Genomic DNA, 20,475 nt, shown 5'->3' with positions numbered 1-20,475 from the left:
CAGAATGACTAACACAATACTTGGAGGATACTCTGCAATACAATGCAAAAACAGCCATTGTTACAAGTATGATGATTATGAAAGCTGTAATAAGCTGCCAAAGACACCATGATGCTGACCTGTAAAAGTAAATGTCATGTTCCAATATCAAATAAGGATTGTCAATAGGATTGTCAATCTTTACATTTGCAACCTACAATCTAACCTGTTATGACACGTTAATCAAAGGCCAACAAATCATCTATTTGTCCAAAGATGCTTTTATCCAAAGTGAGTTACAGGCTAGGGGGTGAACCACAACTGCTGCTACAGAGACCATCTACAATGGGACCTCGGTTTTATGTCTCATCCAAAGGACGGAGTATCATGATTTTGTAGCATGATTTTGAATCATGATTTTGAAAGAAAACAACACACTTAGAAACAAACACATGAAAACATTTATAGGAAAGCAAAATTTACAGCCATTGAGTTGTGCTTAGACAAAGAATGACATCTTTAAGATAAAACTAAAGACAAACAGATCCTAGAGATATTTTATAGACTTTGCTTGGCAACTTTGGATAAATACTGTACTTATTTGTACTACATTTTTGTGTTCATAATAACCAGTACATCATTATTCAATGATATGATTATTTTTTTGTAAATATATTGTATCAAACTGTCAGTTTTAGTAAAGGGTACAGTACTGGAGAACAGTAATAGGCATTATAAACACTGAACTACTGTATGTATAATACCAACAACTACATTGTTTCAAAATTATATTCAATAGGCATTAGTGTGACAGTTAATGCCTAGAAGTTCATAGCAATTACTGACACCAAAATGTTCTAAGAATATGGCTCCACGGAACACCTTGGTAATGATAACTTGCCAAGTAATGTAGCACAATGATTTTAATTGCGATAGATAAAAGTTTGTTAATTTTTTATTTTTTTTTAAATCAAGATGTATTGATATCTGACAAACAAACTGTCATGGGAACATTGCATAGAGTCCTAAATAAAGCGGATACAAACTACTCCCATCCATCCTATAGTGTTACACTGCATAATATATGGCGCAAAATATGGAAACCATACCCTTCGGTCTAGAAATACAGTAGAGTAGTGATACATAATCAATCATGTTTTTACAAAAAGACATGTAAACAGGTTGTTTTTTTTTAATTACCTGTAATATCATTAAGACTGAGAACTTCAAATTAAGGTTCTGCCCTTCAGGTATATAAATTCCTAAAGGATAACCTGATTTTTTTTCACCTGTGTAAATTACAGTATATAATAGCTTAAAACATTTCTGAATCATCTTCTTGACAAGAACCAGACGTCAACACAACATTGTCCAATCCAATCTCTCCTGCCCTGCCTTTCCCACGCTCAGCTTCAAAGATAATCTGCAAGAAAAACACAGAAGAATAGAAACTAAATACAAGTCAACTATATTAATATGATTAATTATCCAAAGCATATGTTTCTCATTTCTGACCAGAAACTATTGTGAAATCAAACATAAGTTCTTGGAAACAATGGATGCTCACAAGATCTCTGTTCAAGATTAAAACTTAGAAGCTGTTAAGATTTGTGCAGATTACTTTTGATTCGGGAGTTGAATTAGTGAGAATGCTGTAAAAGTTCTGCAAACCTGTAAGTGTAAATGCACCTTCCATAATTTAAATGGTGGCGAGCCCTGTTCAGATTTTTTTCTTTTTTTTAACAGTTATGTTGTTAGCTCACAAACTTATGTGGACTTTTCTGTGCACAAAGAGATAACACATGGCACTCATAAAATAGTTATCCAGTTGACAGGCTTTATTTCATAAAGTGGCCAGAAATGGGGAGCTCTGTAATCTTGAGTTTAAGGGTTAATCTTCGATAGACTACATACTGCAGCCACACAATTCAAAACTGTAAGTGGCAACATGTGAATGATTAGTTGCTGTAAGAAAGTTTGAATATGTACTTACATTCTTAGGTGTTCTTTCAGCCTGGGATACTGTCACTAGTTCGGTTTGCCAGCCATCTCCGCGGCTCCTGTTCTGCTCCCAGATAGGAGAGCTGTTGTTATCGAGGAGCACTCTAAGTTTGCCCATCCTGTCTCCAATCAAGCGGTAGTTGAAAGTCAAACAAAATTCATCATTTGGTGCAGGGTCATTAAGGAGAAGTTTCAGGCGGCTGACATCCTTCCGTTCTCCAACAAACCCGGGAACTGCCATGTAATATCCTAATCCTATTGGATGCATAACAGTAGGAAGAAATGTATCAGTAAAGTAGTGTGACTGCCAACATCGCTTTTCCTCTGAAAGGAAATTACTACAATTCTAAAACAAATAGAAAACTTACAAGTTTCTATATTAAATGTCTGAGTTGTTTGTTTCTGGTTTGGTAACTTTAAAATCGTACTAATGAGGATATGGCAAGCTTTGAGAATGTAGCCCAGTCTACTAAAACTCCAAAGAATATTTCCAGGGAGGAAGACTCCATTGCAGATCATTACCATCATATTAACAGTACCAAATTCACAGGACTATCTGCATTGATCTGCTGTGGTTTATTTAATGCATGGGTCAATTTAAGAATATTAACCCTTAAGTCACATATTGTATCTGTTTGCATTGTCCAAAATCTGTGTTATTTACCATTATCATGATCTGCAACATTCCAGTCAAAGTCATCTTCTGTGTCTTGAACCCATTCACAAGCCCCTTGCTCAAAACTGCAGTCAATAATGAACTCTGAAAAAGGCAGTCACAATATTTAAAGTTAGGACGTTCCACCACATCCTCTGAGAGTTTTTAAACATACATTTTATAAGCTATGGAGCACCCTTGTTACATTTCTAATAGTTTATTGTTTTATTTGTTTCAAATTACTGGTATGTGGATACCTGTGACATGCCATGAACTAAACTAACTATCATCTTATTGAATGATTGATATATAATAGTATATATATATATATATATTAATATATATATATATATATATATATATATATATATATATATATATATATATATAAGGGAATCAAATTTTGCAAGCTAAAAACTTCTTTAAATTTTTGTTTTTAGTGGTTCCTGTCCAACTTTCCTGAAAGGAGCTCCATATTACATTTGTGCTCTTGAACCTTTTTGAACAAAAACTTGTTCAGTTATTTTGATTTTTTTAATAATACATAGGCAAACCAAAAAAAACAATTTATGTAATCTTGTAATCCAACAGAAAACTAATTAGGGGTGGAAATTTGGCCCTTTGGAGCTAGATTCTAGCGCTAGGGTATCTCATGTAGCGCCAGCAACGTTGTAAGTGCCACGGTTATCTGTTATAATTTATTATTATTATTATTATTATTATTATTATTATTATTATTATTATTATTATTCCTTAACAATCATAGATGATGTTTCTCTTTGGATCTGTACATGACTCACCCATACTCATTCACATACTGTACACAGGAGAGAAGGTTTGTGTTGTGTGTGAAGTTGTAAGGTGAGGGCTTGATTAGGGTGAGGTTTGATCGTTTAGCAGCAGTGGCCTCTCTGGTACTAAACTTTCAAAATAGTTCAGCATCAATTTTCAAAATGATTTGCAACCCTGCTAATACTCTATACATACGTACCTTCATGTGTTGACAGCAAAGCTGGGGCTTCTTTCACAATTGTGAGGGGACCAATAACAGACTCATAGTCATCAGGGACTATAAGAAGAGAACAATAAGAAAGAATGTTCTGTGAATGTATGGTTTAATTGGTAATAGTGTATCCTCAACCTTTTCAGACATCCTCCAACCCTTGCAGACATCTTCCAAAAGTCATAGCAATAGAGAAATCTGTAAACATTCTGATAAACAGATGTTATACATACAAAATATGACTTCAAAATGTGCGATTCCTAGCTGTAACAAACTGTTGGTTTTGTCGTTAGATCTATTGTCTAAGACCACCCAATGTCCTAGCACAGATCTGAACCCTCCAGAGGTGAAAGTTTTTTTTTTTTTTTTTATTTATTTTTTCACTATTAGTAATTTTGGGTCTGTCAAGCCTGAGAAACTCTGTTAACATGCTAAGCACCTTTTGCTAGACAACAAGGAAAGTATCCTCTTAAAAAAGACTTCAATGACAACTCTTTTGATAGCTTCAGGTCTGCTAATTTTACAAGCATGCGCTTGCAGCAGTCTTTTAACCTGCTACATCAACAGTGGAAATGCTAGCTAAGACACTTAAAAGTTGCTCAAACAAATGTTCCTTTTTGTCCGCAAGCAAATGCGGCAGATATATTAAGGCACTTGCTAATTGAACCCAGGCTAGCCAAGGATGAATATTTTAGTGATTTTTCATACTGATGACAGAACTTCCTTCCTTGTGTGCCAGCTGTTCCAGAGGGTTGTAATAAAACACTTGAAGCCTTGAATACCTCCCTGTCGATAATGTCTGCTTGAAAACCTGACTCCTGGGGCCACGCACACAGCTTCTGAGTGGTTCCTATAGTGAAATACCAAGTAATTACTGATGGATGGTGTGAGGCTTGTTGCTACTTGTTTTAAAGACAGACTAATCCCTAAGCCCATTGTTGGGCTAACCATGATAATGATCCTACTGCAGGCAAATGCAATCATGTTACTGTTTCTCTACTAGATACATGCACTCCAGGAGAATCCCCTTATCAGGGTGTTTCATCAATTAGCTGAACAGCCTTGTACGCTGAGTGAACAGCTGCCAAAGTTGTTGATATGTGAGGTTTTGTGACTGTTGGCAGTTTGAATAGCTTTGCGCTGATGGACTGAAATGTATTTATTTGCAAGTGGGCTCTACTTTTCAGAAAGTTAAGGAATTACCTCAGTGGAAACTAATTGAATGCCACCGGCAACATTATCAATATTAAAATGCAGTTAAATACCCACATTCTACTTTTTACGATTTTGAACTGTCTTGGTGGCTCAGGCACAAAGTAAATAGTTCTCCTGCCTTTAGGCCAGAATGTCAAAGGTTAATTTACTTTGTCAAGGAATACTGCCCCATCTGCAAAGCTAGCTATGTGGTGCAGCGTTGTACTTGGGGTCAAATGTAAAACCAAGATGTACTGTAAACTTGAATATTTTTCAGTTAACAAACACAGGGTCAACAGTTCACTCTTGAAATAATGTATGTTTAGTTATGAGAGACATAACTGTTTGCAGCTCTTGAGAGTCAGGAGAGAAACTCCATTAAACCCAATGATCTAACATTGATTATACAGATCAATTCTGAATCATATTGCAATATTGCGTTTCTTTTTTTTTCTTGTTCAATATATATTTTTATAGAAAGGAGAAACAAAAAGAAATGCACTAAACACTGACATATTAGTTCAATCTTCTTAGAGACTCTTCTGGCTTTACCAGCTCTTCTTGGCAAATTATGATCAGTTGTTCATTAAACTGTTCAATATATAAGCAGGGTAGTATGGTAGTATCATTATACAGTAAGCACTGTTATTATCATCCATTTGCTACTGTATACACCTTTAATTATACCTAATTATAGTACCTTTCTTTTGAGGGCTAACAACATTTTCTACCTTTGAGACCTGAAATGTGTATTCAATGTGTTTATATTTATTTTTACACAATATCCAATTAATATGATATAGTATGTATTCAATTAGTTGGCACAGATAAGAAGGTCATTCTAAATATGTCACATACATACTGAAAAAGGTGACTTCATGCTTGCCAAAGGAGAATGTAAAACATCTAGCAGCAGATTTGTGACTGTGTCAACACTGTCAGCCCAAGGCAATGTCACTCAGTTGATTGCTTTAACAGTTAGGAGGACGAGAGCAGAATAGTCAAAGAACACGCTTGGGGTTTCCTTAAATCTGCTGCTGGAACCAAGGGTGAGTTAACCACTGAGGAGTCAGCAGTTAAAGCTGCTATAGTTGCTGCAGATGCAGTATGCTGTCAGCGCTTGGTTGGTATAATTCTCATATGGTTGGTATAATATATCTATATATCATAATATATATAGTCTTAATAGTTATGAGATATATATATATATAATATATATATATATATATATATATATATATATATATATATATATATATATATATATATGGTCATTTTTGTGAAAAGGTTGGTATTGTCTAATAATTATGCCCATCTATGCTTGTCTGGTACCTAGTAGCTAATTGATCTGAAAATGTTTGTCTAGTTGCCTCTTAAAAGATCCCAATGTCTATAAGGCTGACCCTAACCGAGGTAAAAACCCAAATCTTAACTTGTACCATTCTAGAAAAATAAAACACCAGCTCAAAGCCAATTAAAAATAAGATTGATACTAAAACTCTTTAACACTTGGAGTAAATTGTTTTCAGATTTAGTTACAACTATGATCACATTTTCTTTGTAGCTCAGCCAAGATGGTCAGTTTCCCAATATCTGTAGTGAAATGTGTGGTCTGTGATTGGGAAAGACCGTGACTATGCACAATAAGCTATGATCCGAGACACCTGTGAAGGTTAGCAAGCACCTACTGAGGGCAATTATTTGGAACGTAAAGAGTTGTTCCAAAACAAACATTATATCTGTTACAAACTGCCAGAAAAATACCAGTATCCACCATCCATCATACAGTACCTTGCAATCTGGATGTTTCAGTGGGGTTCATACATAGTCATTTACAGCTATTAAAATATAAGATAGTGTTAATTTGAATGTTGTCAAATTTTAAGGCGGCTTGGCATTAAATAAAGAAGGCACTCAAGCCACTTTCACATTTTGTCGTGACATTCTTGATTGTTTAGGTCTTAAAGTTCTTTAAATATATCAGGACTTAATAGAGAACAAAATATCAAGGTCAGGTATCCCTCCAGAAACAAAGGGCTTTGTTAAGCTTATTGCTCAAAAATGATCGAGGACAGATGTCAGTTAGTTTCAGAAACTATTCGTGGCTAAAGTGACCCAAAAAAGGCAGGAAACAGATGCTCTTAAGAATTCATATTGTGGACTGCCATGTTCTACAGGTAGAAGTCATTTGTAGAAACACATGTTTTTTTTTATGTGATTCATTGTTAATTTTGGCAGAAATAGTTTTGGAGAAAATGCATTTGTAAATTGCACTGCTAAAAACTATACATGTCTTTGATACACATATAATATTATTTCTTCTCCAGAAGACAGTGTGAGTCCTACTGCTGTATGGAAACAAGAAAAGACCAACATGGGCGTATTAAAAGGAAGAGGAACTTACTGAACACATCTCCTCTGGTACTGATCTCCTTGCTTTCAATCTGGTTCTCAAGGTCATCGTTGTCCTCACCGTTATCTTCCACATCCTCATCAATAGCCCCGCCAATGTAAACCCCATCCTCATAGTCAAATGGCTGCTGTGGAATTTGTGGAGGAAAAGTGACCTTCGGCTCAGGGATGACGTTCCGGATCTCTTCACTGCCAAGTTTACTGCCTTTGTTAATCAGCAGCTTGTTAATTGAATCCTTGCCACTGCCTAGTATCCTTGGACTGTCATTGAATGAGTTGTCTGGAACAGCTGCAAGTGTAAAACACAGGGTGACACTGACACTTTGTTTTGTGCTTAACACCGAAACAACCCATCCTGTTTAAAAAAAAAAAAAAAAAAAGTTTCCTTCATAATCAATGATGTATATGTTTCACATTTAAAGATAGCACAGATAATGTTTATAATTGCTTTTTTAAAAATAAACAGACTCTCTGGTCATGGATTGATCTCGTATAAGAAAGTTATAATCTCGTTAGACGTATATACTTGCCAACATTTGGAAACTTTTTAGTGGGACACCCACATGGGAGGTATGTGTAAAACACAGATACACACAATCACTCATTATCATAAATGCATATTTTTGATATTGTTACACGAGCGCTTTGTTTATTTATTTTGCTTTTTTTTTTGCCATTTGTATTTGCTGGACCCGACTATTTACTTTATATCTCAGAACCTTCAACACCACGTGTTCCCTGATCAACGAATGCTGTTTGAAAATGTCGGGTGTGGCTAACTCCAGTCCTTCACGCTCCATTGGCTCCCACAGTTTACTCAAAATCATACACATCATATCATATTGCAGCGGCAGTGAAGAAACAATACACTTCTGCAATATGGCTGGCCATATAGGGACTGTTGGCATATATGGATGTATCAGCATATCAAGTAAAAAGCAGACAGGTTTTAAACAGATGCAGGGGCCTGCAATACATGAGCTGTTTTTATGGGAGTCTGGTTCAGACTACATTGATGACAGTGAGTATAAACACATTTTAGAAATCATTATTTTGTCATATGTACTTATTTGCAAGCAATTGTGATTTGGCAGCACGTTTTCTGAAACTGCCAACACACTCCAGCTGCTGCAGGTTTTGCATATTCTGTCTGAAATCTATACTTCATCACTGCGACAAAGTGTTACATCACCAATGCAATGTTATGTGCTTGTAAAATGTTTAAGCAAAGATTTTAATAGAATAATGTAACTTGCTCTTACACAATGACAAAGCAAGGGTGGTAGCGAACCATTTAGTTTGGAAGCAAAACTTAAAGCTGGTTATCCAGCAATAAACTAAACAGCAAAACTGCAGTTGCCTTCATAAAATGTGCAAACAGCTTCTTATTTACTTCGTGTGTGAGAATCCCCATATTTTCCTAAGTCAATCTTATTATGCAATGTTATATTACTTTATTTTACGTGCCAATGATGACACAGTAATTACACCATTTACAATACTGCATAATAACTGCATCGTAACAGTACATGATGACATGTGTAATTACAGAAAGTGTTACCAGCTTCAAACATGGATATTCCATTCTGCTCTCCCAAGGCAAACAAGTTACAAGTCACTATTTTTTAACAATACACGTATGTCTCAAAGTTTAAGTGCTTGTTTCCTGTTGCCATTGCAAGTTACCTATAATGAAATACCCTCTATTAACATAAGCCTGTACAGATATTTGGGTGCGAACAAACTGTTACTTACAATCATTTGACAATAAGAAACAAAGTTTTATTTGTAGTATTTGTCTCATTTTCACAAACCAACCCACCCCCCCAAAGAAACAAAACAAAAAACAGAATTGATAATTACTTAGTGTTTCAAACATGCAAATGCAATTCATTGCACAAACTAAACCAATAAGAATTGATTCCACTGTTAAGCAAATGTTAACAATAACACCTGTTTATTTTAATTCCAGTTATACCTGCAGATGAGGCTTTTGAGGTCTTGAGAGCTCAACAGAACATCTGGCTTTTCTCCTGTAAAGTTATGCAATCTTTCATTGAAACTACATGACCCCCAAGGGGTCTATTTCAAAAGTGTGTACAGCTTGAGTGGTCAAGAAACCTTATTGTTTGCTTCAAGTTTTGTCAAATGAACAGGTGCTTTCTCCTTTCAAAAACAGGATCAAATTACAGATTGGAGTTAACAATACTATGCCCCCAATACTCCAAAACCAATTATTAGTATGTTGTCTACGTGTTTATTTTCACATGGGATATCAACTGTAGTCAAACAGTAAATGGAAAATAAAGTTCCCCAAAGACTAATTAAGAAACCAGATGTTTCAAAATATTTTATGATACAGTAAATATACAAAATAAAATAAAAATCTGGGTAAATTGAGAGTTTGGTCGTCTTTATTTTAGAATACATTTATTTAAAAAAAAAAACCTTTAATAATACAGTATTGCAATGTAAATTTACAGTTTTTGCCTTGTTTGAGCTATTGACTGAAGGAGCAAATTTGACTAAGACGTTAGCAAACAAGGCCTTAATTGCTGCACCTTCTAACAAAAGAAGCACACACACACACACACACACACGCACACACACACGCACATGCACACACACACATACATCTATGGTATTTCGGGAAAAACATAGCAAGAAAGAATAATCTATATATCAAACATTCCAAAGAGCTGGGTGTGACAGGAGCCACATGCTGGTTAGGTAATGTACTATGAGTGCTATTTCTAATAAAGCATAATAGATCCTACACAGGATACATCGCCACACAGTAGACTCAGGGAGGGGGTTGGGGTAGCATGAACACTGCACACTAGCACTCAAGGCAGGGTAGACAGGAGGAGGGATGAGGAGGCATTGTGTGCATAAAGACTTTAATCGAAACAGTCTCACCATTGAGGAACTCATCACCACTGCCCTTTGCTCCATCCCATGAGTTTTGGAAAAAAGGTTTGACTATAAAACAGAAAGTTATCTTCCTTTACTAAGACGATGCACATGCCATGAAAGGTGATTGGACAAGAAAATCTCTATGTGTAGAGTGATTTCCTGTGGCAGGCACCTTGACAATTCCCACTGCTCAGGGTGGGTTTCTTTTTTCGATATTTCTTGGTTACATTTTTCATTAACACTTTATTTTGTGTGGTAATAGTATTTATTTTATAGGCAGTTACCCATTTATCATAGGAAATAATAGAGCTGCTATAAGTGAAGAAATAATGGTTGTTTTATACTGTTCAAATACATATATCTCCTCACTTGCTTCAAAATAGGCATTTATTAAGATAAAAAAAATTGAAACTGTCCATGAAGTATGAATTATTTCTCTTATTATATAGAACTGTAACTCTTGTGTTCACTTACCAGAGCAATCAAATCCACTACCCCTGAAGCCGTGTTTGCATTTACACTTATATGATCCCTGGGTATTCAGGCACTTGGCGTTGACGCTGCACTTGTGGGTGCTGGTGGCACATTCATCAGTGTCTAGAAAACAAAACAATGTTTTGTAATTTGTTCATTTATTCTTTAGTCAGCTTTTTTTTTTTTTTTTTAAGGTATCTTTTTTGATCAGTAATCCAAAAAGCCTTTGCTAATACAATAAAAAAGTGTAATTTTATGTTTTGATAAGGCAGTTAGTTATCTCTGATTGTTTTATTTTCCGTGTTAAATGAGAAATAAGATCAAGACAGGTGAAAACTACAATCCAATTCGGCATTAGTTCTAAAAAAAATTTAAAAATCCAATAATTGCTTATAAACTTATCATCAGTGCCAACCAGTGACCATGTACTCTCCAAGCTAATATCTTACTAAATGCACATAAGAGCCAAGCAGTCATTGAGATTTTAACTTCTTACCTGTATAGGTCTACAACAGCTGTGCCTCTCACAATGCTGCTCCTCACACTCTCTCTAAACCATGACTCAGATATTACAATATATTTACAGCGGGAAAGAATTGGACGTGTATGTGTAGTATAGAAATGAAAGAACATACAAGCAATACTGGTTTCAGCAGTATCTTCATAGACAACCATGCACATAAACCTTACCTACACAATCATATTTGCCATCAACATATTTAAGGTCATAACCAATCTGGCACTTGCAGTAGTAGCTCCCGAATGTGTTCACGCATCTTCTGTTAAAAGGGCAAACAGCTTTGCCTGCTGAACATTCGTCGACATCTGTTACAAAAAAAAGAAGAGCCAAATTATATTGAGGTTATAAATACAGTATTCCAGTCCTATACTAGATGCACCTTAATACCGTTCCAGGGATTAGTTTGTTCCTATAAATCTTTTTAATAAAAAGCAATGATTTGAAATCTTTGTCCTGTGGAAGATTAAGAATATGCATATTGGTTTTCTGCAACAGACTTGCCTTCATAAATCTAAAAGCTCTCACCTGCTACCCTTGCCCTAAAACCTCTATTATAAATTCCCTATTGGGCCCCAAGACTCCCAGGACTAGAAGGAAGAGAGTCAATGCAAAATACCTCTTTGAGGCTACAGATTGTTATTCTATTTATATTGCCTACTTAAAAAATAAATAAATACATAAAAACCCAACCTCATTTCCTACCATCCATTATGGTTAGCTATAATGTAAAAAGGTTGAGGTGCTAATGTAAAAAGGTTGAGGTGACTGTCATGACTGAAAAGCAAGGTTGAAATGTATCGTTATTAATTTCTAATATGTGCAGTTGACCCTGTCTCTTATAATGTAATATCAGAGAAGCCCTTTGGATGGGAAAGCTACATGGTTCTAGCAACCAAACATTATATATATATATGTGTGTGTGTGTGTGTGTGTGTGTGTGTGTGTATGTATGTATGTGTGTGTGTGTATATATATATATGTGTGGTAGATTGCATTAGCAGTGGAAACTAGAAGCGGAACCACTGTAAAACATTACAACTTTTCCTCAATTATTTCAAAATGTATTCCTAAGTAATAAAACAGTTACAGAATAGTGGAAGAAAGTGATAAGAGTAAGTGTTACACACCAGTGCAGGTTCTCCCATCTGGCCCCAGCTGCAGGCCTGTGGAAGGACACAGACAACGCACTTCTCCTTTCACTTCCTCACAGCCATACTGACAATGTGTCATGGAGCATGTCCTGGAATCTGCACAGCACAGCAATCAACACAGACTCATTTGTTTGGTCTCTGTAGTGGTATCTCCATCCAGAAAGGCTCCCACATTACAAAACTGAATTACTTTTCTCTTTTCATTTGAATTGCTTTGTGTGTTTGTTTACGAGGTATAGCAAAATTCAAATATATTTAGCTCTTTCTAATTTCCATAATAGATACAAATAAGTCAAGGTTTAAGATTATAGCTTTGTTGGTGTTAACAATAAACCTAATCAATGTATTGGGAACGTTTATAACCCATTAGAAAAAGTCCCCCTATTGAGTTATGGTACTGCTATTTATATATAAATTACTGCAGCATACAAGCCTATAATAGCACATGTGAAGCATTTGTGTGTACATGGAAAAGACAAAATATAAAAAAATACCCTTATGCTGAACCAACAGCTATATATATATATATTTATATATATATATTATATATTATATATATATATATATATATATATATATATATATATATATACCTATATATACAGTTAAAATATTACAAGGTGCTGATAACATTTAAAATTTATACTGATATTATTGTAATTTTATAGTAAAATATATATCCTATCTATCTAGATATATATGATATTTATAGATATTATATATATATATATATATATATATATATATATATATATATATATATATATATATATATATATATAGGCAGTTTAATCCTATCAGATTCTATAGTGGAGCCCCCATCTTCACCCCCAAATAAAAAAAATTCTTTCTGTCAAACAGCTTTTCATAATGATACAGGAGTAGCCCCTTGCTAAACCGTCTGACATTGGATGTCAATGAAATGCACAACAAATATGACTTAAGAAGTTATTTTGTTAGCGACAGCAACTTTCAGGTCTGTTGCTGCCTCCTTTAAGTAAAATTATTTGGGGATAGGATCTTGCAGGGCTTCAAATCCTTGGTTTTGCTGCACACTAAAATATCACAGACACACTTACTGGCACATGAACCATCGACCATCAGCATGTAACCATTGAGGCAGTAGCACTTGTAGCTGCCATGGGTGTTCATGCATCTGTGCTCACAGGGACGAGGCTTCAGCCCACATTCATTGAGATCTGTTGGAATAAACAGGTCTGCAGTTTTATTACCTGAGTATGCGTTTCACAAAAAAGGCAAATCAAAGGTAAAAATTACTAGATGTCTTTTTCAGTTTGTTGCTATGCTCACTGAGTGATCTTGTACTCATTATACTGCAAAAATCATTACTTTTTGTATCCATTTTAATACCTACATGATTAAGACTAATGGTAAGTTATAATGAAAAGATTTGGGAGTGTGGGAAGGAGTTTGTGTGGGCAAACAAATGGCCCTCCTGCTACTTAAGAAGAGAGGTTTAATTCCAGAGTGTGCATTTTAATATACCAGGTTCAGTTCTTCAACAGGCAGAAGCATATTTACCTTGATTGCATGTTTTTCCAGTAAATCCAGGGAGGCATTTGCATTTGTTGGGGCTGACGCATTCCCCATGCTTGCAGCCATGTTCACAGAAAGCTGATAAAACAGAATGCAGTGCAGACAACTAACTGTCAACCCGGGAAATGTCTCTCATTGACAGCTGTATGTAAACGTTGAAGGACAGCTCATGCCTGGACCACACACTCATGCTAACATATTCCAGCTATAGGTTTCCTTCACAAAGAGTAAGAGTAAGCACTGCCATTACATTTTTTTTTTTTTTGCTGTAACCTGGTAATTTATATCTGAGTATAAATATACATGTATATTGCACACCAAGAGTCTTGCTACTACATTTATATCACTCTCATCACCACAGGCTTACAGCCAGAAACATATTGCAGCCCCAACCCCAGAGCTGCCTTTGTGCCCCCAAGCTGCCTTTGAAATGTGCAATATATATATATATATATGAAGACAAGGCAAGCAAACAGAGTGCTTAGTGTATTACTGTTTTAAAATGAAAATATGCGTTTGCTATTCTGCATATTTGAGACTGATGTAGCTAATGGATGTGCAACATGGGTAAGATTTAAGGAATTACTTTGAGTTCTTTCTTCCAACAATTAAATAATTCTGTATTGATATCATATTTTATAAAAAAAAAAAAAAAAAAAGATAGATAAACAGTCAATCAGATTGAAATGGTATATTATTGCAGTTCTACCTTCACAGTGGCCTTTGCTGTTCTTCCTCCAGCCATAGCAGCACTCCCACCTGACTCCATAGCGACACATTCCAGGTTGGTTACCTGAGGCTATTTGTCTGTAGCCCCTAACAGAGTCAATAAAGAAATCCTTTAATTGAATCATACTGCACATTCAGCAGCTTATTTACTTATTAACCGTAGTTACTGAACTTTATTCTCTGACTCACAAGAAAGACCCATATATATATATATTATATATCTATATATATATATAATTATTATATAATATATATATATATAATCAATATATCAACACAACACCAGCAACATGATGTGTTATTTCTGTTCTCCAAAATGTCAACAAACACTTCACTAGTAAGCTGCTGTTTTTGTAAAATAATATTCCCGTGCTAAATGCCTTCCTCACAGAGAACAGGTATTGTGTAAACAGAGGCTTAATATTATATTTTGTGTAGTTTAGTTTTTTTTAACCAACTAAATGATGTTTGCTTGATAAAGGCTTAGGATTTTGTTACATTTAAAAAAACAGTCAAACTGTATATAGAATTCAGAATTTAAAGAGAAATGAATAGATTGAAATTTTTTTTTTTTTTAAAGAATCTCACCACTTACTACAAATATTGAATTTAGGGAAAAAAAAAAAAAAAAGTTTAAGTCAAAGGCTTACAGGTGGAATGTTTTGTCATTGGATTCCGAGCAGCAACTGAACTGTTGAATCCTAGCAGCTACACAATGGTCTTTCCAGAAACATGTCAGACTGTTAACTAATATTTTAAGTCCAATAAAAGGTGTAGTTAAGTCTGTGGCCTGAATTAACTTAAAGCGATTTGCTGTGCCAAAGCTATACTTTATAACGAAACAAGGTTTAGGGCTATTTAATTAAGTAATTAAGAACTGTCTGAACCGGACATGAAGAGTCCACTGGAACCCACAACACCACAAAACCACTGTAGAGCAGTATTTTTATCTTTATCATGGCCGCAGTTGTTTAAGATGTTCATGGCTCCTATTTCACCTGTCCAAATAAGTAAAAAGTCATCATCAAAGGTTTTAAAACATCCTTTGAATGTTGTAATTGATACAAGCACTGACACTTAGAACACTCCAGGCTACATCAAGGCTAATAAAGTCTGGGTTACAATTACAGATTCACACTTGTATCAGTGGTAGATGTACTATAAACTCAATCATGCCTAGTTTATTTGATGCACATACAGTAGAAAAAAAGCATGACCAAGTGATGGATGATTCAGATCAACAGAAGTGGTTGAAAAATTACATACTGGAAATCCTTATATCCTTATATCTCATGCACATTTTAATCATACGCAATACAAAAACAACTAACAACAACAGGACCACAGAGTACCATCACCATCACTAATTCTAACACCCGTTATCACTCTTTTTATACACCTGTGTCAATTTACGGCTTCAGCCACATTTCCATGTCTTTTCTAATTGAGGAATTTAACCCCCTCCCTGCCACCCAATATTCCCCCCACATACCCACACCCACACACTATGTCTTCTACCCTGCCACACCGCCACATCATCTTTTTGCATTTTTCAAAAATCTAAATTAGATGGTCTGGCAGTGTGGCAGGGTTAAAGTCCTGCCTGTGCACAGGTGTGTGTGTGTGTGTGTGTGTGTGTGGAGAATATTGGGTGGCAAGGAGGGGGTTAAATTCCTACCTGCAAAAACACTTGAGTTTATAAAATGGGTGATCACAGGTGTTAGAATGAGTGATGGGGAAGGTATGGTGTGGTGCTGTGGTTGTTTATTATTTTTGTATGATTAAAATGCGCATAAACTGCAGCATTCTGGTCTCCAAGCCTCATTGCCTGCACTACTATGGTGTCAGGGTGGGATAGCGGTCCTGAGACTCAGAGACAGCCACCTGCCCCAGAGAGAAAAAAGGGGAGGAGTGTCTGTCCCAGAAAGAGAGAAAAGGAGCCTATGCCATCTCCAGCAACAAAAAGGGAGAGCAGGTGGGATAGCTAAAATTATTTCTGTCAAACAGCTTTTCATAATGATACGGGAGTATCATGTATGCGAAGAGAGGGGGCACTTTTTGCGGAACCACCCCTCCAAGAAGAGATGCCCAGCGCCGCCGCCACTGCCAGAATGCCCCGCGCTGCTGTCAGCATTGCCACTGCCAGCATTGCCACTGCCAGCGTTGCCACTATCAGAATGCCCAGCGCCACTGACAGCATTTCCGCTGCCATCGCTGCTACCAACAGCATTTTTGCTGCTGAAGTGCCCCGTGCCACTGCCCCCATTGTCGCTACCAGCGGTGCCATTGTCAGCCTTGCTACTGCTGGGATGCCTCACAACGGTATAACAGGTACAATTCGATAATTAACTCTGGTTTAAGAATGATATGGTGCTGCACTCGAGTAATCTAATCTGAAATTGCATCTTTATTTTATAAATTAAACATAAAAACAACATTTCTCTAAAAGTACTTAAACAGTTGTTAATGTTGGAATTAATACCATTTATTATTTATACTGATCATTAATGTTAACAATATTAGCTTTTTGAGATATATATGACTATGACAATAATAATGCTGTTAATTCCAACATTAAGAAATGTATAAGTAGGTGCAGACATTAAAAATGTTCTCTGGAGTTATGAAATTACTCTTAAAACGGTACATGAAGGTGATCATTCCTAGAGGAATGCTGCTAAAAATGTTAAGATCCTATCCCGTTGTCCAATAATCCCCAAAATTTAGTGTACTTTCTGAGTGCAAATCTTTGAAAGCTCTTGTCCAAGACGTACTGTAGAACCAACTTAATCTCTATTCTAGTATGTGAAGCTCATTCAGTTCTACAGATGTTTTTCATTTTAACAACACACTGACTGCTTCCTAAAATAACTTGGAGACTCTTTGCTGCCCAATGAAATCAAATACCAACCAAGCTAATCCAAATAAACCAGAATGGACACCAGGAAGTGGGTGTTAAGGGTGACAGGTGCCCTTCCGATTACAAACAGTTGCTACTCCATTTTTAGCAGACACATCACTACAGACATATTTTCAAAATGTTGACTCCAGTTTTTAATTGACACCTGTTCATTTTACAAAACTAGAACCAAACAACCAAGTAATACAATGAATGGACTGTTAAGAGGCATTCTGTAGATTTCTCAGTTTGGAAAAGTAGAGTTGCAACAGACCGAAATTAATTAAAGACTTGAGCACATGCTTTAAAAATATATTGCAAATAGCAAACTCAAAAGCACAACAAGCTCTCTCTAAATCAGATAAACAAGCTAAATATCCTATTACTCCTTGTTCAGGTAGAACCGATGCTCCCACTGAATGATGCCTGGAATTTAGCTATGTTTGTGCTTGTGGTCTCTCTTTTGAAAATGTGAAATTAAAATAAAAAATGAAGAAAGTGAATAAAATGTAATAATTATAAAAATCTATGTAAATAAATAATTCACTCATTAGTCTGTAGGTTCTACAATATAATGCATTCCTTGCTAAAATGTGTCAATTATGCATGCTCCTTATTCATTCTATGTTACTTACCTGTACATTTCAGCTTTCCCACTGAAGACATACAGAAAAAAGGAAAGTAAACTCATCCAGGTGATGATCTGCACCATGTTGTGTGCTCTTTTACACCACAAATTCCTGTGAGGAACCTAAGCATATGCAGCTGGAACTTGAGCAGTTAATTCACTTATTTTCCCCCTGTCCCACCTGTTTTTTCTATCACTCCATGAGCTCTGCAGGAATGACTAAACAAGTTAACTTAGCCCAGGATTCTCCAGCAGACCAACCAGTCTGCTGCACTCTCAGAGTTCTTTGTTAAGTTACTTCCCCCTCTCTGAGGACTACGAGTGGTATCCCAGATGTAGCGCTCTTTCTCTCTCTCTCTCTCTCTCTCTCTCTCTCTCTCTCTCTCTCTCTCTCTCTCGATGTGGGCTATCATTACAATAAATGACACAAGGGAGTAGGAGGGGGTCACTGCCCAGGGGCCCCGAACTGCAAGAAACCGAACACAAAAACATGATTGATTGAGTGCTCCTTGCTGCATGCTGGCTAGGATAAAACATATGACATTCTACATCTCCATGTGTTGCTACAACTGTTTAAATAATATACCTGTAATTTTAAGCGATTTAAAAATTATTTTAAAACAGAACAAGTGCTCTGGCTTTTCTTTTCCATGCCACATCATGGATCATTATTGTTGTGTTATCTGTCTGACAATGTGGGCAATAATCCTTACACTAAAGCGGACATTTTGAAAAGAGCTACTTACTCTTTAAGAAAGCATTTTCATGATTTGCACATATGCCAGTCCCACTACTGTTCTGACAAACCAGTGTGTGGCTCTGTGAATCTGATATCTCTGGTGTATGCAAGGTTAAAGAAATCTATTTGCAGGCTATGCTTTTAAACTGTATTACACTTAGAGGGTCATTTCACCTGGAGCGTGAAATTTCACACCCTTTCACTGGCTTCTAGATGCTTCCCCTTTTGACTGACACCGTAACATGTTTTGACCCAGAAGAATTTCGATTTGATAACAGCCCTCATTAATTAGTTTAAAACATTATCCATATACTGTACATTTATTTTACATTAATACAAATTCCTTATGTCATAGAAGAAACAAACAAAAAAGTCTAATAGTTATAAATCATATCACTGCTCCCAAGTGGCGCATCTGGTAAAGGCACGTGGAGTGCAGTCTGCACCTTATAGCCTGGAGGTCACCGGTTCGACTCCAGGTTATTCTATTGACAGGATCTCCCAGGTGGCAGCGCACAATTGGCTGAGTGCTGCCCAGGGAGGGGGGCTTAGGTCCAGGGTGTCCTCGGATCACCGCGAACCAGCGACCCTTGTAGTCTGGCCAGGCGCCTGTAAGCTGCCCAGATCTGTGTTGTCCTCCAACACTGTAGCTCTGAGGTGGCTGCACAGTGAGTCTGCAGTGTGAAAAAAAGTGGTCGGCGGATAGCACACGCTTCGTCGCTCCCAAGTCAGTGCAGGGGTGGTAGAGGTGAGCTGAGCCTAAAAATAATTGCATATGCCAAATTGAGAGAAAAATAATAAAATTATTGTTGATTATTAAATTTGAAAATAAAGGGAGAAAAAAAGTCATAATAGTTCAGTGTTACATGTGTTTCAATACAATAACTTTAAGCACACAAAAGTCCACAGAGATTATTTTCTCCTTTACCAACAATTTTTTGGAATACGATCAAAATGTGGAGGCTTGGCACTCCATTAAAATTAGTTCAGCTTCCAGCAGGGGGATTTTAAATGTTTTCTTTGGGGTTGTCTTCCTCTGTTTTGAGGTGGTTGTATCCTAGAGGAAGAATTTGCTGTTGCACCAGAAGCAGACCCTGAGAGAAACAGCTGCTAGTAACAACATCCATCTCAACTCTCCAAGTAAGTGTTACTGATGGTGAAATCTGTGTACGAGGTAACATACGAGTGGAAGGAAATACTGGTTCACTGTAAATAAATCTAAGATCCCCTCCTTCAATCTGACACAACTACGACCATACTCTGGGATTCTGCCTTATTTTAAAGAGGACAACTGCTTTCCTCTTATTAGGACTGAAGTCATTGTATTTTGTATCTTGTTCTTAATTGTACTATAATTATTGATATGTACATTTTTTGTATACAACTGTAAGTCACCCTGGGTAAGGGTGTCTGCTAAGAAATAAATAATAATAATAACAATAACAACCGACTTCCTTGGAGTTAGGTCCTTATTTGTTGTGGATTCCTGGTTTTTCAATATTTAAGCATGTGGCTGAAGACTATAAGAGTACACATTTATTTTGACATCAATATTCTGTTAGAATAGCTCTCTGACCTGTGTACTGTACTGGTATATAATCTCAATGGGCAATATTTG

General features: G+C 36.2%; 1 protein-coding gene across 3 annotated transcripts; it reads right to left on the bottom strand.

The window, feature by feature from the left end:
* Positions 1–428: 428 nt before the first annotated feature.
* LOC121327476 (epidermal growth factor-like protein 6) lies at positions 429–18,457 on the bottom strand. Of its 3 annotated transcripts, XM_041271547.1 has the most exons (13): positions 18,126–18,457; positions 14,572–14,678; positions 13,848–13,940; positions 13,385–13,504; positions 12,282–12,401; positions 11,325–11,459; positions 10,635–10,757; positions 10,164–10,226; positions 7,237–7,533; positions 3,627–3,704; positions 2,645–2,740; positions 1,973–2,235; positions 429–1,402 (listed from the first exon to the last, which is right to left on the bottom strand). In XM_041271547.1, exons 1-13 carry the CDS (start codon positions 18,200–18,202, stop codon positions 1,295–1,297), a joined length of 1,680 nt encoding a protein of 559 aa, XP_041127481.1. In that variant the 5' UTR covers positions 18,203–18,457; the 3' UTR covers positions 429–1,294. The 3 variants fall into 3 exon arrangements, with proteins under 3 accessions (XP_041127481.1, XP_041127483.1, XP_041127482.1); XM_041271549.1 differs by lacking the exon at positions 12,282–12,401; XM_041271548.1 differs by lacking the exon at positions 10,164–10,226 and having other exon boundaries at positions 18,126–18,456.
* Positions 18,458–20,475: the final 2,018 nt, after the last annotated feature.

This window comes from Polyodon spathula, chromosome 15 (genome assembly GCF_017654505.1).
Source record: "Polyodon spathula isolate WHYD16114869_AA chromosome 15, ASM1765450v1, whole genome shotgun sequence".
Taxonomy (NCBI): Eukaryota; Metazoa; Chordata; class Actinopteri; order Acipenseriformes; family Polyodontidae; genus Polyodon; species Polyodon spathula.
The sequence above is the reverse complement of the archived record's forward strand: the minus strand, read 5'-3'. Positions and strand labels throughout refer to the sequence as shown.